The 25053-nt window shown below is 35.9% G+C and overlaps 1 protein-coding gene across 3 annotated transcripts in view; it reads right to left on the bottom strand.

Annotated features, from left to right (window-relative positions):
* Window positions 1-1894: 1894 nt before the first annotated feature.
* The window catches only part of LOC128982852 (armadillo repeat-containing protein 5), a 144165-nt gene continuing 121006 nt past the window's right edge, over window positions 1895-25053 (bottom strand). For 2 of the 3 annotated variants that reach the window (XM_054401891.1, XM_054401893.1), the window contains one exon: window positions 4769-5834. In XM_054401891.1, the coding sequence (XP_054257866.1) occupies window positions 5114-5834 (721 nt within the window). In that variant the 3' untranslated portion in view covers window positions 4769-5113. Of the gene's footprint in view, window positions 3346-4768; window positions 5835-25053 lie in introns of those variants that run through there. The other variant, XM_054401892.1, reaches the window with a different exon arrangement.

Consider the following 25053-nt stretch of genomic DNA (forward strand, 5'->3'; position numbering starts at 1 on the left):
AGTGTTTCTGAAAATGACCTGTAAAAAGTAAATAGTAAAGTATTTGTTAGCTGAGGAATTAGACGATGATGAGATATTAGATATGTTGTGCAAACCTAGGGAAGAAGTGCGTACTATGTTTTTAAAGAGGCCTGAAGAGGGATATCTTAAATTGTTAATTGAAAATCAATTAACAATTGACTTAACAGTCGTGTGCTGAAATGTCTTCAATCGGGTTTTCATCTTCTTCACTATTGAACCCCCACTTTGTTTGTGACATGTCACTAAACTTGAAAACACAACTTATTTAAGGAAACAAAAGTTAAGTCAACAACTAAACACGTGCTTATTCCAGTAATAATCGCTAGCGACTGCGTCTCCGTCTGCTCCAGGAGCAGTGGTCCGCGTCAGACGCTAGCGTCTCAGTTACAGACGCTTCTGGCAAAATAGACTAACCTAAAACAATGCAAAGCAGTGTGCAGCGATTGACGCGGAGCAATGGACGCTGAGCGTCAGACGCACGAGATGCTTCTGGCAAAACTGGCCTTAATTCATACCCAAGGAACAACATAAAAATATTTTTACCATTTTTAAAATACAGGGTGTTCAAGAAACTGGGGGTCATGGGTTTGATTCTCAGAGTTTTCAAATGTAAAATTATGTCATGTTATGCATCATTTTAAAGCTCTAGATTAGACAAACAATTTAGTGAAAACAGAACTCATTTATCTTTTTCCGTTTCAAAATGGCGGCCATTTTTATAGAAAATGTTGATACTTACAGAATACCCTGTAGCTCGACAACCACTAAACTTATTTTCGTTCTGTTTGAAAATTCTTAATCCTCGTAGGTTCAGCTTTAATTTGATATACGACAAGTCAATATTTTAAAAACAAAATATTTTTTCTATGATTTTAATTTTTTTTAAGTTGGTAGCCTTGTAAATGAAAATTTTTAAATGGCAACATATGTAAAATTGTGTATAATTTTTAAGGTCTTGTAAAAACAAACAATTTTTAAATTTAAACCTACCGCCTATCTTTGGTCGTTTTCTATTAATTAACCCAAAACTCCAATTGCCCATATAAAACCCATGTTAAATGCACAGTATCATGAGAATAGTGTATCTGCATCCACCAATCTTCAGTACTGCACGTTTAACATGGGTTTTATATGGGCAATTGGAGTTTTTGATTAATTACTAGAAAACGACCAAAGATAGACGGTAGGTTTAAATTTAAAAGTTGTTTGTTTTTACAAGACCTTAAAAATGATACACAATTTTACATATGTTGCCATTTAAAAATCTTCATTTACAAGGCTACCAACTTAAAAAAAAAATTAAAATCATAGAAAAAATATTTAGTTTTTTAAATGTTGACTTGTCGTATATCAAATTAAAGCTGAAACTACGAGGATTAAGAATTTTCAAACAGAACGAAAATAAGTTTAGAGGTTGTCAAGATACAGGGTATTCTATAAGTATCAATATTTTCTATAAAAATGGCCGCCATTTTGAAACGGACAAAGATAAACGAGTTCTGTTTTCACTAAATTGTTTGTCTAGTCTAGAGCTTTAAAATTATGCATAACATGACATATGTTTACATTTGAAAACTCTGAGATTCGAACCCATGACCCCCAGTTTCTTGAACACCCTGTATTTTAAAAATGGTAAAAATATTTTTACGTTGTTCCTTAGGTATGAATTAGTAGGGAAAAGTTTTGTTTCATCTCTGTATGTCAAGCCGTTCGTCTGTAATCTGTTTAGGACAGCTTAGCAGACTCACCCTGTATATGGGAAATTTGCTAAAAGGACATTTGAATGCTTGGATATTGAATATTGAAGTATGTGACTAAAATCTAGGCTGTAGATTCATTTTAACATTAATATAACATGGTACCAAGTGGAGGTTATAAAGAAATTTATTGAAAAAAAAATTACAGAAGAGTTTTTCAAATAACCAGATCTATTACTTAACATTAAATAGCAAAACATTGTTGATAGCAAATGTTAAAAAAATATAGTTAACTAGAAAATATTTGAGTATTCTGACACATTTACAAGTGTTTTACATTCCTATTACAAAAAAACTATAAGGGTAGTGCAGGCAGAAATGATTCATTGTTCAACGGTTTATCATTGCCTGGTTACATTGAAGGCAAAATATGATACCAATGCTAAAATATAGTCAGGAAAAAAAGCCTTAACCGGAGGAGTGTAGCTGCTCCCAATAAAAATACAAGTACGCTAAATACAATTTGGATAAGTGACCAACAATATTTTGCCATATTACTTTAAACAGACGTAACAATAAAAAATAAAAAAATAAAACAGTCGTGTTCCCACTGACTTTGCGATTTAATAATCATCATTACCAATAACTTTTCTGAGAGGTTTTTTTTGATAACCACTCACTGTTTATGTTAGACTACATAGTATAGTAACAAATATTGTTGTGATTTTATCTTTAGAATTGAGTTTAGGGCGAATTTTGTTAAATTGGTCATTATTCATGTTACCAAAATCTATGAGGTTTTCAATAATGAAAAAAAAAATTTTAACCAGCTGGCGCCAGTAAAAATTATTACCATACATTAATCCATAATGAAAGCCCATTTTAATAAGAAGGCAATTAACAGCTGTTTTCCAGACAAATCAATGCATTCAAAGTCCATAAAAACAAAGTAGTGTGGCAAAATAGTATATTATCTTAGACTACTAGTCTGGAAAATAGGTGTTTCTGGGACAAGTATGGTTTTTCCCCGGTCGACTAAGTTGAATGCAGAATTATCATACGGATCCAGTAAACGCATTTTGGATGAGTGACGTACAATATTTTTTGCAATAATATTTTGGAAGGATTGAATATCATTAAGTACAACCTAAAGCCTATATTATAAGTTCAATTAGGCCTAACTGAATTATATAATTTAAAATGGTTTTAAGGTCAGGTACTTGCAATGAATACAAACTCTTTAAGAAGCAAAATGCTTCTGGAGAATAGTCAGACTGGAATATTGCCGCCGAATTGAGCTTCGCGCGGCCACTGCTACGTTTCTAAGCAGATTCTTTGTCTCACTCCTTCACTCAGTCAGCTGACTTGACCGCGCGCTCGCGATAGTCTACCTAGCAACCACTGCGGGAACTATCGAAAATTCAAATATTTTCAGACTGAATTTTTTACAAAGGCATTGCGTTTCTTAAAGGGTTTGTATTTGTATTGGGTACTTGTCACTTGATTTAAATTGACAGGAAATCAAGCAAAGCACAGTAATGCACTTTATTATCACTACGGTACTACTATTTACTGTAAGGACTGCTGAACTGGACTGGACACAGCAAACTGGAAAGACTTGAGACTCCTGTCACAACACAAATTATATAATTAATTGATAGTAAGGTCTTACCTTAGCAATCCTATTTTGTTGATCCGAATTTAATATCGGACCCGAAGGTCTATCATCAGTCGGAGTCTAGGTTGAACAAATTTCTATAGTAGAATCCACCTGTTGCCGGCAAAGTATTCCCTAACTAAAGTGAGGTTTTCCTACACTTAAAAAACCATGGTTTTTATCCCTAATTGTTGTGTTATTTTCGTGATGTCTATAATATGTATTGTTTTATATGTTTGAAACTTTCTACGAAACCCAACAGGTGGATTCTACTATAGAAATTTGGTCAACTTAGACTCCGACTGATGATGGACCTTCGGGTCCGAAATTAATTTCGGATCAAGAAAATAGGATTGCTAAGGTAAGACCTTACTATCAATTAATTATATATATAGTCCAGTCAATGAATGATCCAAAAGTAGGTGTAGAGTGCGTGAGCAGGTAACTAAGCGATTCCTTCAGAAACTTGTTCAGGGGGCTTAGGGTGTTAACATACCAAAAGTCCTGACTCCTAGGTGGTGAGCCAGGGGGTGGAGGGGGGGAAAAGGTACGCATTTTGGGTTTTTTGATTATATCTCGAAAACTATCAACTTTTTGTATACTATAGTAAATTATAAAATTGAAGAAGATTAAATTTTCTACAAGAAAAGTATATAATGTGTTTATTTTGGTTCAACAGATTACGAGTTATAACTTATTTAATTGATATATTATTAAAATACTCCTTCCATAAGAAATACATGTAAATTAGTATGCGAAATGGGGCGAATCCTATCCGCCCAAAGAAAATATAACTGATATTCTGGAAATATTGACAAAATTTCCAGTAATTTGACACTTTAATCATGAAATTTTGTCAAAAATTAAAGCGAGGGTGAGCGTTTAAAAATGGGATGATTTAAGGTTTTTTTTTATATTTCCAATAAAAAAACACCAAAACTCGAAATTTTGTTACCTCGCCCTCGCCTTAATTTTGGATCAATTTTAATGATTAAAGTGTCAAATTACTGGAAATTTTGTCAAGATTTCCAGAATATCATTTATATTTCCTTTGGGCGGATAGGATTCGCCCCATTTCGCATACTAATTTACATTTATTTCTTATGGAAGAAGATTTTAATAAGATATCAATTAAATAAGTTATAACTCGTAATCTGTTGAACCAAAATAAACACATTATATACTTTTCTTGTAGAAAATTTAATCTTCTTCAATTTTATAATTTACTATAGTATACAAAAAGTTGATAGTTTTCGAGATATAATCAAAAAACCCAAAATGCGTACCTTTCTCCCCCCCCTTTTTCCCCTCTCCACCCCATGGCTCACCACCTAGGAGTCAGGACTTTTGGTATGTTAACACCCTAAGCCCCCTGAACAAGTTTCTGAAGGAATCGCTTAGTTACCTGCTCACGCACTCTACACCTCATTCCTTGACTGGACTAATAAGCAATCCAGAGGCTAAAATGATTGACAAATTATATCTCCCTATTGCACAAATATCAGACAAAGAACTGATTGTTCCATTATTATCAAAATTTTTAAAGTTTTAGAGCCGCAATTTTACATTGACATTGAAGAAGAAACTTACTTGACCTATTGGCCTATTTTTACAATAATAGTTCTTTAGAACATCTAGTTAAAAACAATCATTTGTTAAATATGTAGCTATTATATAAGACTAGGTTTCTACGAGAGAAATTATTAAAGCTATATACCTGAATTAACAAAAGTCAAAGTTAATGAAACAATTTACTTTTAATAATATCTAAAATATCTTCTAGCAGCTCTTTTCTATGCTGACCTTTCAACATGAAACTTATAGCCTCCACCCTTTGTCTGGGCGTCATCGGGGAGGTTAGTGCAAACTTGACAACATCCGTGCCAATGTTGCCAAGCATAGGATATTTGTAGCCGACACTTAGTGCCCAGTCGTATACCACACAACACGTTTTATAACTTAGACTATGATTCATGACAACAGAAAGAATGTTCGTTGCTAGATCCGGAACGAGAAATCGGTCTGAGGCAACAATAAGATCTAAGAGTGTCTGAATATTTTTAGGAAGAATGCACTCACAATATGTATCTATTATCCGGGAAAAATATGTAACACAATCTGCAGAAATGTCAGTTAATTTAACTTCTGTTTGATCAGATTCCCTAAACCCTCCACGAAACATTGCTTCAAACACAGGGGAGTTATTGCATAGAGTGGATTTATTTGCAGAAACTGTTGAGCCATCGTCTAATAGAAAAGTTATGGTGCCTTCTTTCCTTAAACTGCCGACATTGCAATGAGAACAGATGTTGGTTGGTTGCTGAGGGTTTTTCACATTCAAAGTATGAAAGAGAGCATGAAGACTTGCCACTGCATCATCTTGTTTGTTTTCTAATGCATCCATCAAGTAGTTGATTGCTTGTCGCTTGAATAGCAGTTTCAAAAGCAGATCTTTCTCACTAAAACAGAATTTTTAGTAAATTTGATTAAAAAGTTAAGAGTTACCTACAAAATTTGTTCTAAAATTCTCCAACAACAAGTTATAGACTTTTAACTTTGGTGTCAACACTTTTTACAATTCATTGAAAACTCAAGAAGTTGTAGGCGGTGTTCTACGAATCTCAATGTAACAATTCAACTTGATGCGGCATAGAGCACTCCATCAGGTACACAAACACCTTTTTAAATTACCAGAGTTGTACTCTATGGGGTGATGTAATTAAAGATCACATAAGACCAATAGATGGAGCACGTTGGCCGCAACCTGAAGCAAGGATATTTCACTCGTCTGTATCAAGATTGGAGCTGTCGGCCCTGATGAGCCCTAGTGACAAGGGCTACTAATAAAATTTTAATTGCTATTGTAATAGGAGGGGTCAAATATTGTGAAAGGAAATGTTTGGCAATGTTGTGCGGCTGAAAGTGTTGTTAAACTATAACTTGTTGTGCTGACTTATATTGATATAAGGCTGTTGATATAAGTCGGTCGGGTTACTTGATCAGGGGGGTCAGTTTTGTGTGGAGTGGTAGTGTGCTGTACTGGAGGACAGGGTCATACTGGGGAAGCATCTGTTCTAAGGATTTTTTTTTCTAAATTTGAGTTTAGAGTCTTTTCCCAAATTGGGGTTTCTGTTTTCTGAAAAAATTCTGAAAATCTACAAATTAATTCATAATGTGTAGTTCTGAATATAGTATTATGTTGTATTGAAGTTTGATTAAGTTTTGGTGTTTGGTTTATATTGTACGAAGTCATAAACAACGCTCTTTTACGTTCTGACTGTCATATTAATTTTTATAAACAAGTTAAAAAATGTTTTTTTTTCATATAAATATGTAGAATAAAACGATGAAAGACTTATGTTCTCAGTGTTTTTATAAGTAGTGTGGTTACTTTTCTGTATAGCTCCAAACTCAATGCTATTCTTTGTCCCGGGTTAGAATCCAGCCTCCCCAGGCTTGCTGTAAGAGGCGAGTAACAGGGGGTGGGAGACCCTTACTTTCTCTGAAGCCAAGTTTGCTTCTCATCTTTGGCTTGGTCCACAGAATCTTATGTCATTATTTTTATTTTTATTTGTTCAAACCCGTTTTGGGTGTTTTCCTCCTTCTTTTCCGTCTAGCGCGCACTGCACTATACAGCCTTAGGAGTGCCCTACCTGTGCAGAGGGGCTGATTTGTGCCTCACACTGACAATGGGATCTCTTTGGTGTGTCGTCAGGGAAAAGGCCCTTTGGGCCCTAGTTGGTGGTGAGGCATGGCTCTACCACAGACGACCACAGATATGTCAGTTTTTCTGGTACAAGGCAAACAGAGGAGGCCGGGCCCCAGGAAACTGGGGTAGGGTTTATGTCACCGAGGGTACACCCATTCCCATTTATTCTGGGCCGCTACTTGCCGCTACTCGATGAGCTGGCAAATACTTTTATGGTTTCCTTAACTGAGGAAAGTACGGAGGGCTTGCTTGTTGTTGTTGGTTGGTGTCGGCCATCCACGCTGGGTCACGCTCATAAGAACTGCCAAGTCTAGTCTTGATTTCTTTGTAAGAGAAAGGAAGTGGCGTAACAGAAGGGCCCGCAGGGCCCGCAATGCGGGGGGCCGAGGGGCCCGTGAAACTGCTAGGGGAAACCGGCGAGAATAGAGTCCCGTTAGACGAGTGGGGCCGAAAAATTGGAGTTCATTCTTATTGAAATGAAGTATCAATCATTCAATAATTGGATTGAACAAGTAATAACATTAATGTTAATAACAATATGTTGTCATCATTTAATTTTGTTAGGCCTATTCAATGATACTGAACTAAGGCATGGTGTAAGTAAAAAACATAGGTGTGCTATTCCCGTAATATGCTGACGTTACCCAGATTGAACTCTCGCCTCAATCCTCTTCCCAACATTAAGAGAGCGGACGCTAAGAGGAGCAATTAATTTTGATGTAAGTTTTGCCTTTGGGTTAGGGAGAAGTGTGTCAAATCTAATCCGAATCTTCCTATTCAAATACAACTCTGCTAGAGACTTGCCTGATGCCAAAGGTGTTGCTTGATATCTGAACATAATGTTTTGTAGCTTTGTGGTGATTGGGGTTGGATCATCGGCAGCAGCTTTAAGTCTTCTCTTTAAAGTTTGTATATTTCGTTCCGCCAGACCATTTGTTGCTGGATGGTTAGGGGCGGTAAGTTTTAGGAAAATCCCACGTTCTTTGCAGTAATTGATGAACTCTTCACTTTTGAATATAGTTGCACTGTCCGAGACCAAGAACGAAGGGTACCCATGGACCGAGAAATCAATCAATCAAATCAAATAAAATCTTTATTCAATATTAGTACTCTGAAATAAAAAATGTTTTGTAAAATGTTTACAAGTAGTGCCATGGTCGTCACTGAGGAAGGAGCATTTCAAAGAATGCGAACTTCTGCCCACTTTGATTTAGCATCTACACACATGAGGAAATAATTTCCATCCAATGGTCCGGCATAATCAATATGCACTCTTTCCCAGTTATCATAGGGCTGATCCCATGGATGTACCGGAGCTATTGGTGGTTGTGACAAACTTTAGCACAAGCTACACAGCTTTTCACTAGTATTCCTATTTCTTTGTCTATACCTTCCCAATTTACATATTTTCTAGAAAGCTGTTACATTTTAGTAATTCCAAGGTGTGATTCATGAAGGTCATTTAGAATTATATTTCGAAGACGTTAGGGAATTACGACTCGATCTGATCGGAAAAGTATGTTGTCTGAGTCATGTAAGGGATATCTTTGCGACTATTTTTCAGTTCATGCAAAAGAACTTGTAGCTCAGGGTCTTTTGCTGTTTCTTCTTCGATTGTTTCTGCGGTTATCACTGTGCTGGAGATTTGAAGCAAGGTTTCTGCATTGATTGTGTTTATTTCTTTGTTGAATGTTAGTTCAGATGAAATTGATGAGTGAACTGGGCTTCCGAGACAACAGTCTACGAGTGAAAATTTAAAAACGTACGTTTTCAGGAAAAGCACTTTGCAAATTCTTTTCCCCTTTTTTCAAAACTTTTATTATTTTTTTATTTCATTATCATTTGAAGTTTCATAAAATGTCCATGGTAACGCAATATCTTTGGTAGTTTCTTTTTAAAAGAGCATCTTTAGTTGAAAAACACAAAATCCTGTCACGACCATAATGGACGTTTAAATGAATATTAAAAATAGTTAATATTATTTTTATAACTATGTTTTGCTATAAACTAATTTACTTTTATGACCATTATACAATAAAAAGGTCACTGAGCTTTTGGTATATTTGGTCTTTCTAGAAAAAAATAAAAAAACTCAAAAAATTGAAAAAAAGCCAATAAAATCTTTTTAAGTTTGTATAACTCCGAAGAAACTTACCTGAGACCCGAAAAATCGTTATGTTTGTATAGAGGTGTGCTTCTTTTGTGTATAAAACATTGAAATATAACGATATTTTAATTTTTGAAATTTTTATGATAGAAATCATAAACGTGATGGTCAGGGACAAGCGGTACGGTCGTGAATTGTCTGGAATAATCTAAATCTTTCTAAACAATCCTTCAATTATCCTGTTAGTTATAATAAAAATATGTGTTTCAATTGAACTAAACTGTTCAATTTACAATTATATTAAAGTTATTGTCACGACCAAACACACTATAATCCATAATGCTGGATTGGTCGTGAAAAAACCCGCGATGGTCGTGAAACTTTGGTCGTGAAATTACGTGTTATTTGGCTCTGTTCTGGCGGTAGCCCTGCACCTCATGTTCGAGGATACAAAGTGGACTTCTACGTTAATCTAGCAATTGAAATATCTTATAAACAAAAATTAACACCATGTCTACTTCATCGAATGACTACGTACGGTCATGGACACACCAAAATTACAAAAAACACAATCTTTCCTTTATTAATCTTGTAATTCCTCCTTTCAACTCGAAACGACCGGCACTACAATCCTGACGTACACCCCGAACTAGTCTCTAAAACCAACTGACTCCATCGACGCCAGGCTTGCCACTGTCGTGCTCCAAAGTTGAAAATTTTTCCCAAATGGTCGTGACGCCAAATCGAGGGACAGACTTATTTTGTCATGGTAGTCAGTTTGTAATGACAATAAAATTATAACATGCTCCTTTTTTGTAAGTTTAATAACCATTGATGACATATAAATATAGCTTTATATATTTCGGCATGAATAATTAGTCTAAAAACAGTGTGAAAGTTGGAAAATGTACCCTAGGGACACGTCATGGTCGTGAATTTCGAGACTTTAAAAATACGAAAAAAATACCTAGAACCTATTTAAAACCAAATAAATGTGTGTAACATGTTGCCCCCGTCCCAAAAAATATTAAAACACATAATAATAAACTAAAAATCCAGTATCTACGAAGTAAAAGGTCAGGGACATGAAAACGTACGTTTTTAAATTTTCACTCCCACGTTTTCGTTGTTTTTCCCTTTCTTGCATCGAACTGTATAGTCAAGACCACTGAGGAGTGAAGAATAACGCAATAAGCGAGATGACGTCATTCGTGGTAGGGCACGTCCTGGATGAAAGATATGTGACAATGGTTCATTATCGGTGACAAGAGTGAATCTTTTACCAAAAACGTAATTGTAAAAATGGGTGACTGCATAGATGATTGCTAGAGCTTCTCTATCAAATTTGCTGTAATTGGTTTCAGCCTGATTCAATGCTCTGGATGCATATGCAATTGGTCTTTCTTGACCATCGATATCATTAATGAGTGTTGCAGCAATTCCAGTTGGGCTAGCATCTGTTGTGAGAATAACTGGTTTTGATGGGTCGAAAGGAATAAGAACTGTATCACTACAAAGTTCAGATTTCAGATTCAGAAATGAGGCTTCAGCAGCAGCTGACCAAAATAATTTTTCTCCTTTCCGAAGCAAACATCGTAGTGGATGGGTTTTTGAAGAGAAGTCAGGGATGAATTTTGCATAGTATGTAACTAAGCCAAGAAAGCGTCTTGACTCATCAACGTTTCTAGGGCGAGGCATCTGAGTAACTGCTTCAACCTTTTTAGGGCATTTTTGAATCTTATTTAATGACACCACAAGTCCAAGGTAATTAATTTCTCCTTTTAATGAATTTCTAATTAATACTTTCCTTGAAGAAAACACATTTTGTTCTGTTAAGATGAAGATCATTTTTCTTGAGACAATCCAAACATGCAATGAGGTTCTACATACACTCTTCAAGAGTTGCTCCATGACAAATGATATTATCAAAGTATGCTTCTACCTTTGATAATCCATTAAACAGTTGTGACAAAATTTGATTACAGTAGACTCCCTCTAGTTCGGCCACCTTGGGACCGGACCACTGGCCGGACTACAAAACGGCCGAACTAACCGGATATAGTAGATTCTCAATTATCCGAGGTAATGGGGGGGGGGAGACCACGGATAACTAAAAACCACAGTTAGTCCAACATGGCATAATCATATATTACATACCCATAAAACACCTAATACTGTATAAAATGGACGTTAATGTGATAATTAATTTGCATTTTACATAATCAAAATACAAATAATAGTATTGCGCAATCGATCGATATGTTAAGTCATTAACCATGGTTCTGTAATAAAAACTGTAACGTTTAAAATCACGCTTAAAACGTTTGGGGGTGCAAGGATTTAAATAAAAACACCATTTGGGAGTGAAATAAAACCCGGCCGACTACATGGTTATGGTTTGCTGGAATCTTGAGGACTGGAGAGCAAGGAAACTTTTGGATCGGCGGTTAAACGTAGAGGGAAAAGTGGCGTGATGGGTAGTAGCCAATCCGAGAGCATTATTGAAATCATACGATATGATGTCACAGTCGCCTGATCACAGTCAGGACACAAATGCAAAACATATTGCCAACTCTTTATAACACAAATCCAAATATCGTAAAAATGGCAATATTATGGTACATTATTGTATACACTACAATATATAAATATATATATATATAACGGTATATATAACACCTCCCTTCTTAACATCTTGACTCATAATCATAATATGATCTTGAAATTTAAATGATTTTTTATGGATATAATCCATAAAACCCGCGTTATATGGACCGCGTAGTAGGTTTTCTAACTCTTTCCGGAAACGCTTAACAATAGTCTCAGCTGCTCTAGGTCTGGTGGGAGAGGGAGATGGAACAGCTGGACTGGGCATCCTGGGTAAAGAGTGACGTGGAGGAGGGGGGACATCCCGCCAGCGTCCTGCCTCGTGACGTCGGCTTCCATCAGCTGTGGCTGCAACGGGCTCCTGGGGCTGGATACACCACGTGACTCACCTATTGGAGTTGCCACTGCTACGGCTTGGCTGTCTGCTACTGTTGGTATTGGAGTGGGAGGGGTATCAACAGGGATCAGCTGATCTATGTGGCATTTCCAAACAATGCCTGAATTTAGACTAACAGTATACATTGTTGGACTTATCTGCTGCAATATGGCTCCCTCTATCCATTTGTATTCAGCTCTATAGTCTCTTAGTAGAACTAACTGATTGGTAAATAAACATTTAGTTTTACTACCTTGGGCATACATTTTTTGTTTGTTTTGCTGTTCCTCTACATGCCTACCTAGATCAGGTCGTAAAAGATCTAATCGTGTTCTCAAGTTACGATTAAACATAAGCTTAGCTAGTGTCTCGTTAGTTGTTAGATTAACTGAGTTATGGTAATCAAACAAAATTCTGCTTAACCCATTGGCGCCGACTTACGAGCGTTACTCGTACGGCCGCTGCAGGCCCGGCGGCCGACTTACGAGTGCCGCTCGTGTCACCGCTAGGCAGCGCCATTAGTTATTTAGTTATTATTATTTTTCGCCCTTTTAGTTTCTTTTTACTATTATAATGTTTATAAATATCTTGCTTCTTGATTTGCGTATTTACTCTTTTATTTTAGCGAATAACAAACAATTTTGTGTTGCCATGGAAACCACATATCACCAAAAATCAGCTGCGCTAAGGTAAACAAACAATTTAAAAAAAATGTTATTACTTATAAAAGTACACAACTTTTGATTTTTCTACGTAGGGAATCGATTGAACTTTATAATAGTAGTGTTATTTGGTGTCTGGATTAATCTTGGAATTTGTATATCAAGTTTACTTTCAAAATATTGTTTTTAAAATTTTTATTTTTATAATCTTTATATATATATATATATTTTTAGTTTAGAACTTTGACTATCCAATTACCACTTTTCTGTAGACAATTTTACTGTGAACAAAATGGTGAAAGAATTATTAATTTATTACCTAAGGTTTTCTTTCTATAGCAGTTAGAGTAAAAGTCTACAAATTCGGTAAAATTAATTGCCGCCAGAGGGTGCTGCAGGTAGCGCATTAATTCCTTCCCCAATGGGTTAAAGCTAGGGATATCAAATCAAATCAAATCAAAAATTCTTTATTTATTTCATGCACATAAGTACACATAAATAGTGTCAAACAATTACATTAAAAATACATCAGTCTCCGAACCTTAACTATTAACATAATTTGTCCGAAATATACTTTTAGTTCTTTTGTGAACAAAGGTGGAAAAACTCATCCAAAGAATAAATTTGTTTGTTTATTATGAATTCTATGAGTTTCTTCTTACATTTTTCAATATTCTTTTCAGACTTTATACTTTTTGGTAAATACATAAAGAATTTCTTTCCCGAATATGTTTTTTTCTCGTAAAATTTTAATCTATGATAATTTGGGATTGTTTCATTTTTATGTCTTGTATTGTACTTGTGGCATATGGAAGATTTAGAACTTACTGCCTCATTTTTATAAATTAGTATGCAGTCATAGATGTATTGTCCATAAACTGTGGGGATTTTAAGATTTACAAAGTGTTCCTCTTTGGCTGATTGATCATCATTTAGTTTAAGAATAATTGTTATAGCTCTTTTTTGTTCTTTTAAGATACTGTCCAAATTTATTTTCCGTGTTGCTCCAAAAAGACACAATCCAAAACTTATGTGTGAGTGAATATATGAAAAATAGATATGACGTAGTGTCTCCGATCCACAGTATAACGACATTTTCCTAATGTATGACATGTATGACCTGGCAACGCTTTTCATCTTTACTATCCCCATATGACTCGAATGCAATTCTTTCAAAACATTGTAACGATTTTCGTTACAATAAATCTGTTAGAAGAGTTTGATCTAGATAAATTAAAAATTTAACATTCGCAGACGGGTTTACATGTTATGTAGGTGAGCTGACGTTCAAGGACAAAAGACAAGGCAATGGTCACCTATTCATGCGACGGAGGGGGGAATTAGTTTCATGGTTTGCAGACAGATAGAGTCGCTGTAGGTGTACGCCGAAATTAAATTAGTTAGTGCAGACTACGGTAAATGCCCACATTCGTCATTGTACTGTATGTCATGTTGGTCGCATCTGGAGAAGCAGATCATCTTACATGTTATAACCCTCAGAACGAGGTAAGATTTTAAGGAAATTTTAGTTTATTTAAAAAAATTACAAATTTATTCCAGGAAAGAGCGTTAATATATCGAGAAGTGCATTGTTAATTGTTTTAAGTGAATGTTTTAAGTGAATGTTTTAAGTTGCAGAGTAGTTTGAATAGACAAGTTGTAGATTGCAGGATCATACCACGTGGTGGCAAGATAGAAAATGTATAATTTTGTAATTTTAAATTCCATCTAGGCACTCAATCTTTAGTTTTAAGTAATTTGAAGTATGTATCATGGGTATATTATTAATTTCTGAGCTTAATTTGTACAGTCTGAATCATGTTAGGGTAATAGCTTCCTTTCAAAAGTATGTAAATTAATCGAAGTTTATTTAATTTAATAATAATTTGAACAAATGTGTCACAAAATCCGAGTAATAAGTGTATTTTATAATAGAAAAATTCCCATAAAATAAAGATGACAAATTAGACGATTTTATTAAATGGCCTTGATAAATGTAGTATACTAATAATAATTACCTTTGCACTGGAATGGTTAGATATTTTGTACCTATCGTGAACTGGGAGGAGTATATATATATTGTATACAGCAGTGAGTGTGATTACTGAGAATGGCGAGTTTCCACAGGGTTCACGTCTACCCCTGGATCTCAGGCATTAGGCAGGCTATTGTACTCTACGGCATCGGGAGGAAGGCCTATCATCTTTGAAGGTCTCGTCTTCAGATCACTGATTTTCTTGGATCTGCGCAGACTTCTACATATTTTCAAGCTAGATGCTCCATGGAGATCACACGTCTTCAGTCCAGGATACCACGTCGCGGGATGGAAGTGATGAGTACCATTCCAGTGCAGTTTATATTGATTTGGGGCCTAGTTTATGTAATTTTAGTTGGATTTTGAGGCGTAAAGACTTAGAGATAGTTTGTTAGAGTGTGTTTTATGAGTTTTTGTGTATGAGAGGGGAGAAGTTACAGGGTACTTTAATTTGTTTTTAGTAAGTGATTATTTTATTTGAACAGAGAAAAATTACTCGGAGTTTCCAAGTAAAAGAGTCAAAATTGTAATGTATTTTATGGTCATATCTAAAATTCTATAATTTTTTGTAAACATTACGAATTGTTGTAATAAAAATCTTTTTCAGGAGTAAACTGTTTTATTTTGCTTCCAATCTATGTTCGGGTGCATACTGTCTCACTATTGATGGCTTTAAGCTGAAGAGTAGCATCTCTCATAATGAGTTAACTGTAGTACATAAAATATGAGGGACGTAACAAGTTGCGCCACTCTGCTAATCAATGTGAGTCAGACGTTATGCGGTTCGAGCACGGATTGGAAAAAATAAAAATAAAGTAACACAAAGGCATCATTATGGCATTTAATGTGGATCTGCTCCTCAAGGACGAACTTTTGTATGAGCTGCAATGGAGGGGGTTACCTGTGACAAGTGACAATACTGTAGCGACTTTAAGAAAGCGGCTTAGGAAGGCATTAAAAGACGGGCTGCCCACAGATTGGAATAATTTGACTATTTTAAGAGTTTCAATCGAGATTGACAACTGTAGAGAAAAGCTAGGCGAACTTAGGGAGATTCTCGAGGGAATAGGTGGGGTTAAGGAACCGGTTCATGTACATAGGTTGAAAGAAAGGGTTTGTCATCTTCGTCGTAGGTTGAGTAATTTGTTGGAGAACGGAGAAACGCGTTTGCCAAGTGAAAATCGCAAAGTGGTAGAGGAGTGGTCAAGGGAAACTGTTAAATGGGAGACGTTGCTTAGTAATAAAATGGGGGAGTTAGATAGTAGTGTATCGCAGGATATTTTGAGAAAATTAAGCGAAAGCCATGAAGTAGAGGAGAGTAAGTTGGAAGTTGATGTTAGTGAAATGTGTAATGATGTTTTTAATTCGGACAATAGTTCAGTGAAAGCAGGTCCGTCCAAAGAAATCGATAGTGTAGTTAGCGAAGATAAGGGGCCAGCGACCTTAGTTAAAGAATGTAGTAATGATAACCAACAAAGCAATGTAAACTATGTTGGGGAATGCTCAAATCAATCCTCACTCAGTCAATCAAGTAAATTGTTTACTAAGTTAGTAAATCCTTTAGAAAGAACCTTAAGGGAAATTCCACCAAACACTAACGGTCTTGATCATGTTAAGCTGCTAAGTTTCATCACTGTTATAAATAAGATTAAGCAGTATGGTAATTTAAAGGAAGGTCAGTTATTAGAACTTGTTTCTAGTTATGTAAGTGAACCTTTACTTGGGAAAATAAATGGTCTTGTTAAAAGTGGATCGAACCTTCAGGACGCGCAGAAAGCATTATTAAAATACTTTATTCCCCGCGGACTGTACGAGAAACTTAAGAGGGACATGGTACATAGACCACAACGTGCAAATGAACCTTTGGCGATGTATGTGTGTGATATTAAAAAGAACGTTGAGACTCTGATGTGTGAATATTCGGAGGATGAGTTAATCGAGATTATCATTATGGGAATAAACTCTAGTGATAGGAGTAAATTAGTGTTCCAAGGTTTGCCTAAAACGGTCCAGGATCTAGACAGAATGTGTATGTTCGTGCAGAACATAGATTATATCGATAAAGAGAGAGACGAGAGAGTAAGCAATCAGGCGCGAGGTAGTTACGCTAGTAAAGGTGTGAATAATGTGTCTGAATCTACAGAGCGAAATGTTCGTAACGATGACCGCCCTGTTTGTTTTTATTGTTCAAAACCGGGACATCAGATAAGAAACTGTTGGCAACGTAACAGCAGGGGGGGTTATGAGGGGACTGATAGAAGAAGTTTTTTTAGAGGTGTAAATAATAACGGGGAGAGTACCAGTGGGGAAAATAGGAACCAGTCTGTGAGTCAAAATCCGGAAAACTAATCAGTCGGAAGAGTGCCTTCCAAAAAACAGGTCGTGGGAATATGAAAAAGTTAATAAATAGAGTGCGAAGTACAGATGGTTATGTAAATAGATTAGATGTCAAGGAGCATTTCAAATTTGAGAAAATTAAATTGAGAAAGAAAGAGAGAAAGGAGAAAAACAAACTCTGGTTTAAGACCAAGAGGAGTATTTATAATTTGCCCACGGTAGGTATAAGTTTTGGTAAAAACTTTGTGAAATGTGCGTTATTGGATACTGGTTGTTCTGTAAATATTTTAAAGTCAAGTGTATATGAGGAATTGGAAGCTAGGAAATTAATTCTAAGTTTCTCTATAGAAAATATTAGCTGTAGCACAGCTACAAACGAACCAGTCGAGATAATCGGAGTTTGTCATGCTAAGATAAGAATCCAAGATAAGACATGGGTAGTGCGGTTTGTAATAGCGAACAAAATAAGCTGGGATGTCATATTAGGTATGCATTTTATGGAGAAAACAGGATTACACTTAAACTTAAGAGAAAATCAAGGGTATTTTGCATTTGACTCTGGGAATGTATTTAACTTAAATGTTGGTATTAAACCTGTTAAGTTGTTGACGAATGAAGGCACACAGGAATTGAAAATTGGGTGCGAAGCGCTTAAGGAACAGATAGTTAAGCTAGTAGAGGACAATTCAAAAGTTTTTACAAATAAGATAGGGAAGGCGATTGATTTTGAGTGTGAAATAAAACTCAAAGATATAAATCCTGTTAAAATAAAGCCTTATCCAGTGTCACCACCTAATATGAAGGTTATGAGGGAGATAACTGATTCCCTTTTAAAACAGGGAATAATCGAGCCAAGTTTATCATCGTATTCATCTCCGAGTTTCCTTGTAAGTAAAGGGGAAGGAAAGGGTTATCGCTTGGTTACAAATTTTAAGGAGTTAAATTCTAAAATCGAGCCGATTGTACATCCCATTGGAGAGCTCCATGGATCATTTAATTATCTCAGCGGGGCGTCTATTTACACAGTTTTAGATTTGAATAATTCTTATTATCAAGTTCCTCTAGACAAAAAAAGTAGACACTTAACTGCCTTCAGCACTCCATATTCCTTGTATCAGTATACTCGGTGTCCTTATGGGTTACATCTAGGATCTGGGCTTTTATCAAGCTACTTAGACAGAGTCTTTTCGGACATGAAATTCATAAGTGTGATATCTTTTGTAGATGATGTTGTTGTGTTTTCGAAAACCCCGGAAGAACACATAGAACACCTCACGGAGGTCATAGCACGTTTATCGAAAGCTAATCTAACAGTAAATCCGAGCAAAGTTCTATTTGCAGCTGAGGAGATCAGTTTTTTGGGACATAGAGTATCTCGTAACAGTCTAAAAATAGATCCGGACAGAACCAAGGCGATTAGAGATTATAAGAGCCCGACTAATTCCAAGAACTTGAGTAGATTTATCGGGATGATAAATTTTTACTCCAGATTTATAGAAAATTATGCTATACTGTGTGCTCCTTTAAATGAGTTGAGAAAGAAAAATGTAAAATTCAAATGGACGGAGGAGTGTGAGGTAAACTTTCAAAAGTTAAAGGAAGGTATTTGTAATCCACCAGTGTTAAGACTTCCCAACTATGAGTTGCCTTTTATCCTGCAAACGGACGCTAGTCAAGTTGGTTGCGCAAGTGTTTTACTACAAGAGGTAGATGGTGTCAGATATCCGATTCATTACTACTCCAAAAAGTTTACGAAACAGGAGTTAAACCTAACAGTTTATGAAAAGGAGGGATTAGGGATCGTTTTATCAATCCAAAAGTTTAGGAGCTATTTGGAGGTAATTCCATTTTATCTTGAGACGGATAACCAAGCATTATCATGGGTTTTGTCGCACCACAACAAACTGGGAAAACTAGGGCGATGGACCGAATTAATACTTGGCTTGCCTTTTAAAGTTAAACATATAAAGGGGAAAGATAACAAAATAGCAGACTGTTTGTCGAGAATGTTTGAGGGATACCCTACAATTGAGGTGGAAGAAAAGGTGACGGACGATGAAATTAGTAAAATGAAGCAGTTTGTAAATAATTTAAGTGAAGTCCTCAAACCAAATAAAATAGCTGTGGTGTCTGATTACCCTCTAGCTTTTACTGACCTACAAGAGCATCAAGCTAAAGACGACGAAATTATGCAGGTAATGAACAAGATAAAAAGGGGAGAAAACCTAACACATTTTACCATTCAAAAGGGTGTATTACTGTTTAAGCCTCCTAACAAAACAAAAGGGAGGATTGTTGTGCCAAGTGCGTTAAGAAGGATGATATTACATTATTACCATAATAGTGTTAGCACCGGATGCCATTTGGGTATCTCTAAAACAATGAACAAGATTAAGGATACTTATTATTGGGAAAAACTACTTGATGACGTAAGAGACTATGTGAGGCAGTGTGAAACGTGTGGTCGATCAAAGCAAGCGCAAAGAGTGTACCACGGGGAAATCGTTAATTATCAAAGTGATAAGCCCATGGGTAAACTATACGTTGACATTGCGGGGAGCTTTCCCAGGAGTAGAAATGGTAATAACATGTTACTAGTTGTGGTGGATGATTTCACCAAGTTTGTTTGGCTAATACCCCTCAGAGATGCAAAAACATCCAGCATCATCAGGGCGATCGAAACGCAAGTTTTTAAGCATGTAGGGACAGCGGAAATGTTGGTTACAGATAACGCTAGTTATTTCAGAGGAAACGGTTTCAAAAACTTTTGTTTCAAGTATGGAATAAAGTTACATAGAATAGTAGCATATAACGCTAAGTCAAACAAAAGTGAAAGGTATATCAAAACTGTAAAACAGAGTATGGTGGCACTGCATCATAACTGCCATGATAAGTGGGATAGCAACTTGCACTATATACAACTGGCACTTAATACTGCGGTAAACGAGGTGACAAAACATACAGCGTTTAGGTTAATGTTCAACTTTGAACCAAACTGTAGCTTGTCGGCTATGTGGAGAGTCAATGACTTGATAGGTGATCACACGGATAAGGAGAATGTTAAATCAAAGTTTAATCATGCTATAAGAAACCTGAGATTAGCTCATGCAAAGACAAAGCAGCGGAGATTGTTAAAGGAAGGAGAAAAACATCCATTCAAGTTATTTGATGCTGTTTATGTTAAACTTCATCACTTGAGCAACAAGGCTGCTAAGTTTCAGGCAAAGTTAGCGTTAAAATGGTCAGAGAAATATAGGATAATACATTTTTTGACGCCGGTTACAGTTCTGTTACAGAAGGTGGATGACTATAAGATTATTAGAAGGGCTCACGTAGATCAGTTAAAGAAAGCTTGGTAATGAGTGCACCTGTTGTAAATAGTAGTATCTATTTAAGTCGATATTCAATAACAAAGGAAGGGTTTATGTATATATATTTTTTTACTTTTACTTGTTTGTGAAGCCTGGATCTCCTGTGTAATCGAACGCCGGGTGGAGAATTATCAGCGAAGCCTGAGGTCTTAAGATTAAAACCTGAAATGGAACGCGAGTTTGAAGCTTGTGGGTGAAGCGTGACAGTATGATTGTAATGGAACGCAGAGTAAAATATAAATAAAGAAAAGGGGAGGAGAATAATTGGAATAAAAAAGGGATAAAAATATACAGTTTAAAGGTAGATAATTTATACTTAGGACGCACTGGCGTTAAGTGATCAAAGGTCTCGACATGCAGGGATTTGGAACAATTTAAAAATCCGTCTTCGATTTACTATGGTTAATCTGGTAATGAAATGGTTTCATGGCCAGGGAGCTACTTTCAAGATCAGAAAAGGGGAGACAGCTATAGGGGATCATAGTGTACAAGTTGAGTTAAAAGTGTGATATATTATCATTTCATGTTTTTGGAATGTTCGCGAGAAAATAGCAGTTTCCTTAGTTATTAGAGTAGCAACAGATGTATAAAATGTCTTGTGAATACCTTAAATTGAAAATGTGTTGTAATATAGTAGAAATAAAATTAATTGTTGTAATGTTGTAAAAGACCAGTTAGTGGAAAATAAATTATATGATAAACTATGATAATAAATCATTTAATGATAATAAACTATGATAATCAGACCAGTATAATATGAAATAGTAAATATTGACTGAGTGGGACTAGAATATTCCGATATCAGGCAGAAATCCTGATAAGGGCGCCTTATCGCGGGCCGAGAGCCGGCGAAGCGACTAGCGTCATGGAACGTAGAGATTATCCTTACATAAGGAGAGGTGATGATTTTATGTTTGAGGTAAAATTTTTTTTCAACACAAGTTTTTTTTGTAAATAAAAAGTCGTTTTATGGGTTAGGAGGAAAACGAGATTTTATTTTAAAAGGGGAGATTTGTAACGATTTTCGTTACAATAAATCTGTTAGAAGAGTTTGATCTAGATAAATTAAAAATTTAACATTCGCAGACGGGTTTACATGTTATGTAGGTGAGCTGACGTTCAAGGACAAAAGACAAGGCAATGGTCACCTATTCATGCGACGGAGGGGGGAATTAGTTTCATGGTTTGCAGACAGATAGAGTCACTGTAGGTGTACGCCGAAATTAAATTAGTGAGTGCAGACTACGGTAAATGCCCACATTCGTCATTGTACTGTATGTCATGTTGGTCGCATCTGGAGAAGCAGATCATCTTACATGTTATAACCCTCAGAACGAGGTAAGATTTTAAGGAAATTTTAGTTTATTTAAAAAAATTACAAATTTAAAATTTTTTTTCAACACAAGTTTTTTTTGTAAATAAAAAGTCGTTTTATGGGTTAGGAGGAAAACGAGATTTTATTTTAAAAGGGGAGATTTGTAACGATTTTCGTTACAATAAATCTGTTAGAAGAGTTTGATCTAGATAAATTAAAAATTTAACATTCGCAGACGGGTTTACATGTTATGTAGGTGAGCTGACGTTCAAGGACAAAAGACAAGGCAATGGTCACCTATTCATGCGACGGAGGGGGGAATTAGTTTCATGGTTTGCAGACAGATAGAGTCGCTGTAGGTGTACGCCGAAATTAAATTAGTGAGTGCAGACTACGGTAAATGCCCACATTCGTCATTGTACTGTATGTCATGTTGGTCGCATCTGGAGAAGCAGATCATCTTACATGTTATAACCCTCAGAACGAGGTAAGATTTTAAGGAAATTTTAGTTTATTTAAAAAAATTACAAATTTATTCCAGGAAAGAGCGTTAATATATCGAGAAGTGCATTGTTAATTGTTTTAAGTGAATGTTTTAAGTTGCAGAGTAGTTTGAATAGGCAAGTTGTAGATTGCAGGATCATACCACGTGGTGGCAAGATAGAAAATGTATAATTTTGTAATTTTAAATTCCATCTAGGCACTCAATCTTTAGTTTTAAGTAATTTGAAGTATGTATCATGGGTATATTATTAATTTCTGAGCTTAATTTGTACAGTCTGAATCATGTTAGGGTAATAGCTTCCTTTCAAAAGTATGTAAATTAATCGAAGTTTATTTAATTTAATAATAATTTGAACAAATGTGTCACAAAATCCGAGTAATAAGTGTATTTTATAATAGAAAAATTCCCATAAAATAAAGATGACAAATTAGACGATTTTATTAAATGGCCTTGATAAATGTAGTATACTAATAATAATTACCTTTGCACTGGAATGGTTAGATATTTTGTACCTATCGTGAACTGGGAGGAGTATATATATATTGTATACAGCAGTGAGTGTGATTACTGAGAATGGCGAGTTTCCACAGGGTTCACGTCTACCCCTGGATCTCAGGCATTAGGCAGGCTATTGTACTCTACGGCATCGGGAGGAAGGCCTATCATCTTTGAAGGTCTCGTCTTCAGATCACTGATTTTCTTGGATCTGCGCAGACTTCTACATATTTTCAAGCTAGATGCTCCATGGAGATCACACGTCTTCAGTCCAGGATACCACGTCGCGGGATGGAAGTGATGAGTACCATTCCAGTGCAGTTTATATTGATTTGGGGCCTAGTTTATGTAATTTTAGTTGGATTTTGAGGCGTAAAGACTTAGAGATAGTTTGTTAGAGTGTGTTTTATGAGTTTTTGTGTATGAGAGGGGAGAAGTTACAGGGTACTTTAATTTGTTTTTAGTAAGTGATTATTTTATTTGAACAGAGAAAAATTACTCGGAGTTTCCAAGTAAAAGAGTCAAAATTGTAATGTATTTTATGGTCATATCTAAAATTCTATAATTTTTTGTAAACATTACGAATTGTTGTAATAAAAATCTTTTCAGGAGTAAACTGTTTTATTTTGCTTCCAATCTATGTTCGGGTGCATACTGTCTCACTATTGATGGCTTTAAGCTGAAGAGTAGCATCTCTCATAATGAGTTAACTGTAGTACATAAAATATGAGGGACGTAACAAGTTGCGCCACTCTGCTAATCAATGTGAGTCAGACGTTATGCGGTTCGAGCACGGATTGGAAAAAATAAAAATAAAGTAACACAAAGGCATCATTATGGCATTTAATGTGGATCTGCTCCTCAAGGACGAACTTTTGTATGAGCTGCAATGGAGGGGGTTACCTGTGACAAGTGACAATACTGTAGCGACTTTAAGAAAGCGGCTTAGGAAGGCATTAAAAGACGGGCTGCCCACAGATTGGAATAATTTGACTATTTTAAGAGTTTCAATCGAGATTGACAACTGTAGAGAAAAGCTAGGCGAACTTAGGGAGATTCTCGAGGGAATAGGTGGGGTTAAGGAACCGGTTCATGTACATAGGTTGAAAGAAAGGGTTTGTCATCTTCGTCGTAGGTTGAGTAATTTGTTGGAGAACGGAGAAACGCGTTTGCCAAGTGAAAATCGCAAAGTGGTAGAGGAGTGGTCAAGGGAAACTGTTAAATGGGAGACGTTGCTTAGTAATAAAATGGGGGAGTTAGATAGTAGTGTATCGCAGGATATTTTGAGAAAATTAAGCGAAAGCCATGAAGTAGAGGAGAGTAAGTTGGAAGTTGATGTTAGTGAAATGTGTAATGATGTTTTTAATTCGGACAATAGTTCAGTGAAAGCAGGTCCGTCCAAAGAAATCGATAGTGTAGTTAGCGAAGATAAGGGGCCAGCGACCTTAGTTAAAGAATGTAGTAATGATAACCAACAAAGCAATGTAAACTATGTTGGGGAATGCTCAAATCAATCCTCACTCAGTCAATCAAGTAAATTGTTTACTAAGTTAGTAAATCCTTTAGAAAGAACCTTAAGGGAAATTCCACCAAACACTAACGGTCTTGATCATGTTAAGCTGCTAAGTTTCATCACTGTTATAAATAAGATTAAGCAGTATGGTAATTTAAAGGAAGGTCAGTTATTAGAACTTGTTTCTAGTTATGTAAGTGAACCTTTACTTGGGAAAATAAATGGTCTTGTTAAAAGTGGATCGAACCTTCAGGACGCGCAGAAAGCATTATTAAAATACTTTATTCCCCGCGGACTGTACGAGAAACTTAAGAGGGACATGGTACATAGACCACAACGTGCAAATGAACCTTTGGCGATGTATGTGTGTGATATTAAAAAGAACGTTGAGACTCTGATGTGTGAATATTCGGAGGATGAGTTAATCGAGATTATCATTATGGGAATAAACTCTAGTGATAGGAGTAAATTAGTGTTCCAAGGTTTGCCTAAAACGGTCCAGGATCTAGACAGAATGTGTATGTTCGTGCAGAACATAGATTATATCGATAGAGAGAGACGAGAGAGTAAGCAATCAGGCGCGAGGTAGTTACGCTAGTAAAGGTGTGAATAATGTGTCTGAATCTACAGAGCGAAATGTTCGTAA

The sequence above is a fragment of the Macrosteles quadrilineatus genome, unplaced genomic scaffold, assembly GCF_028750875.1.
Source record: "Macrosteles quadrilineatus isolate MER2022 unplaced genomic scaffold, UCM_ALF_1.0 Scaffold_1__1_contigs__length_201487025, whole genome shotgun sequence".
Taxonomy (NCBI): domain Eukaryota; kingdom Metazoa; phylum Arthropoda; class Insecta; order Hemiptera; family Cicadellidae; genus Macrosteles; species Macrosteles quadrilineatus.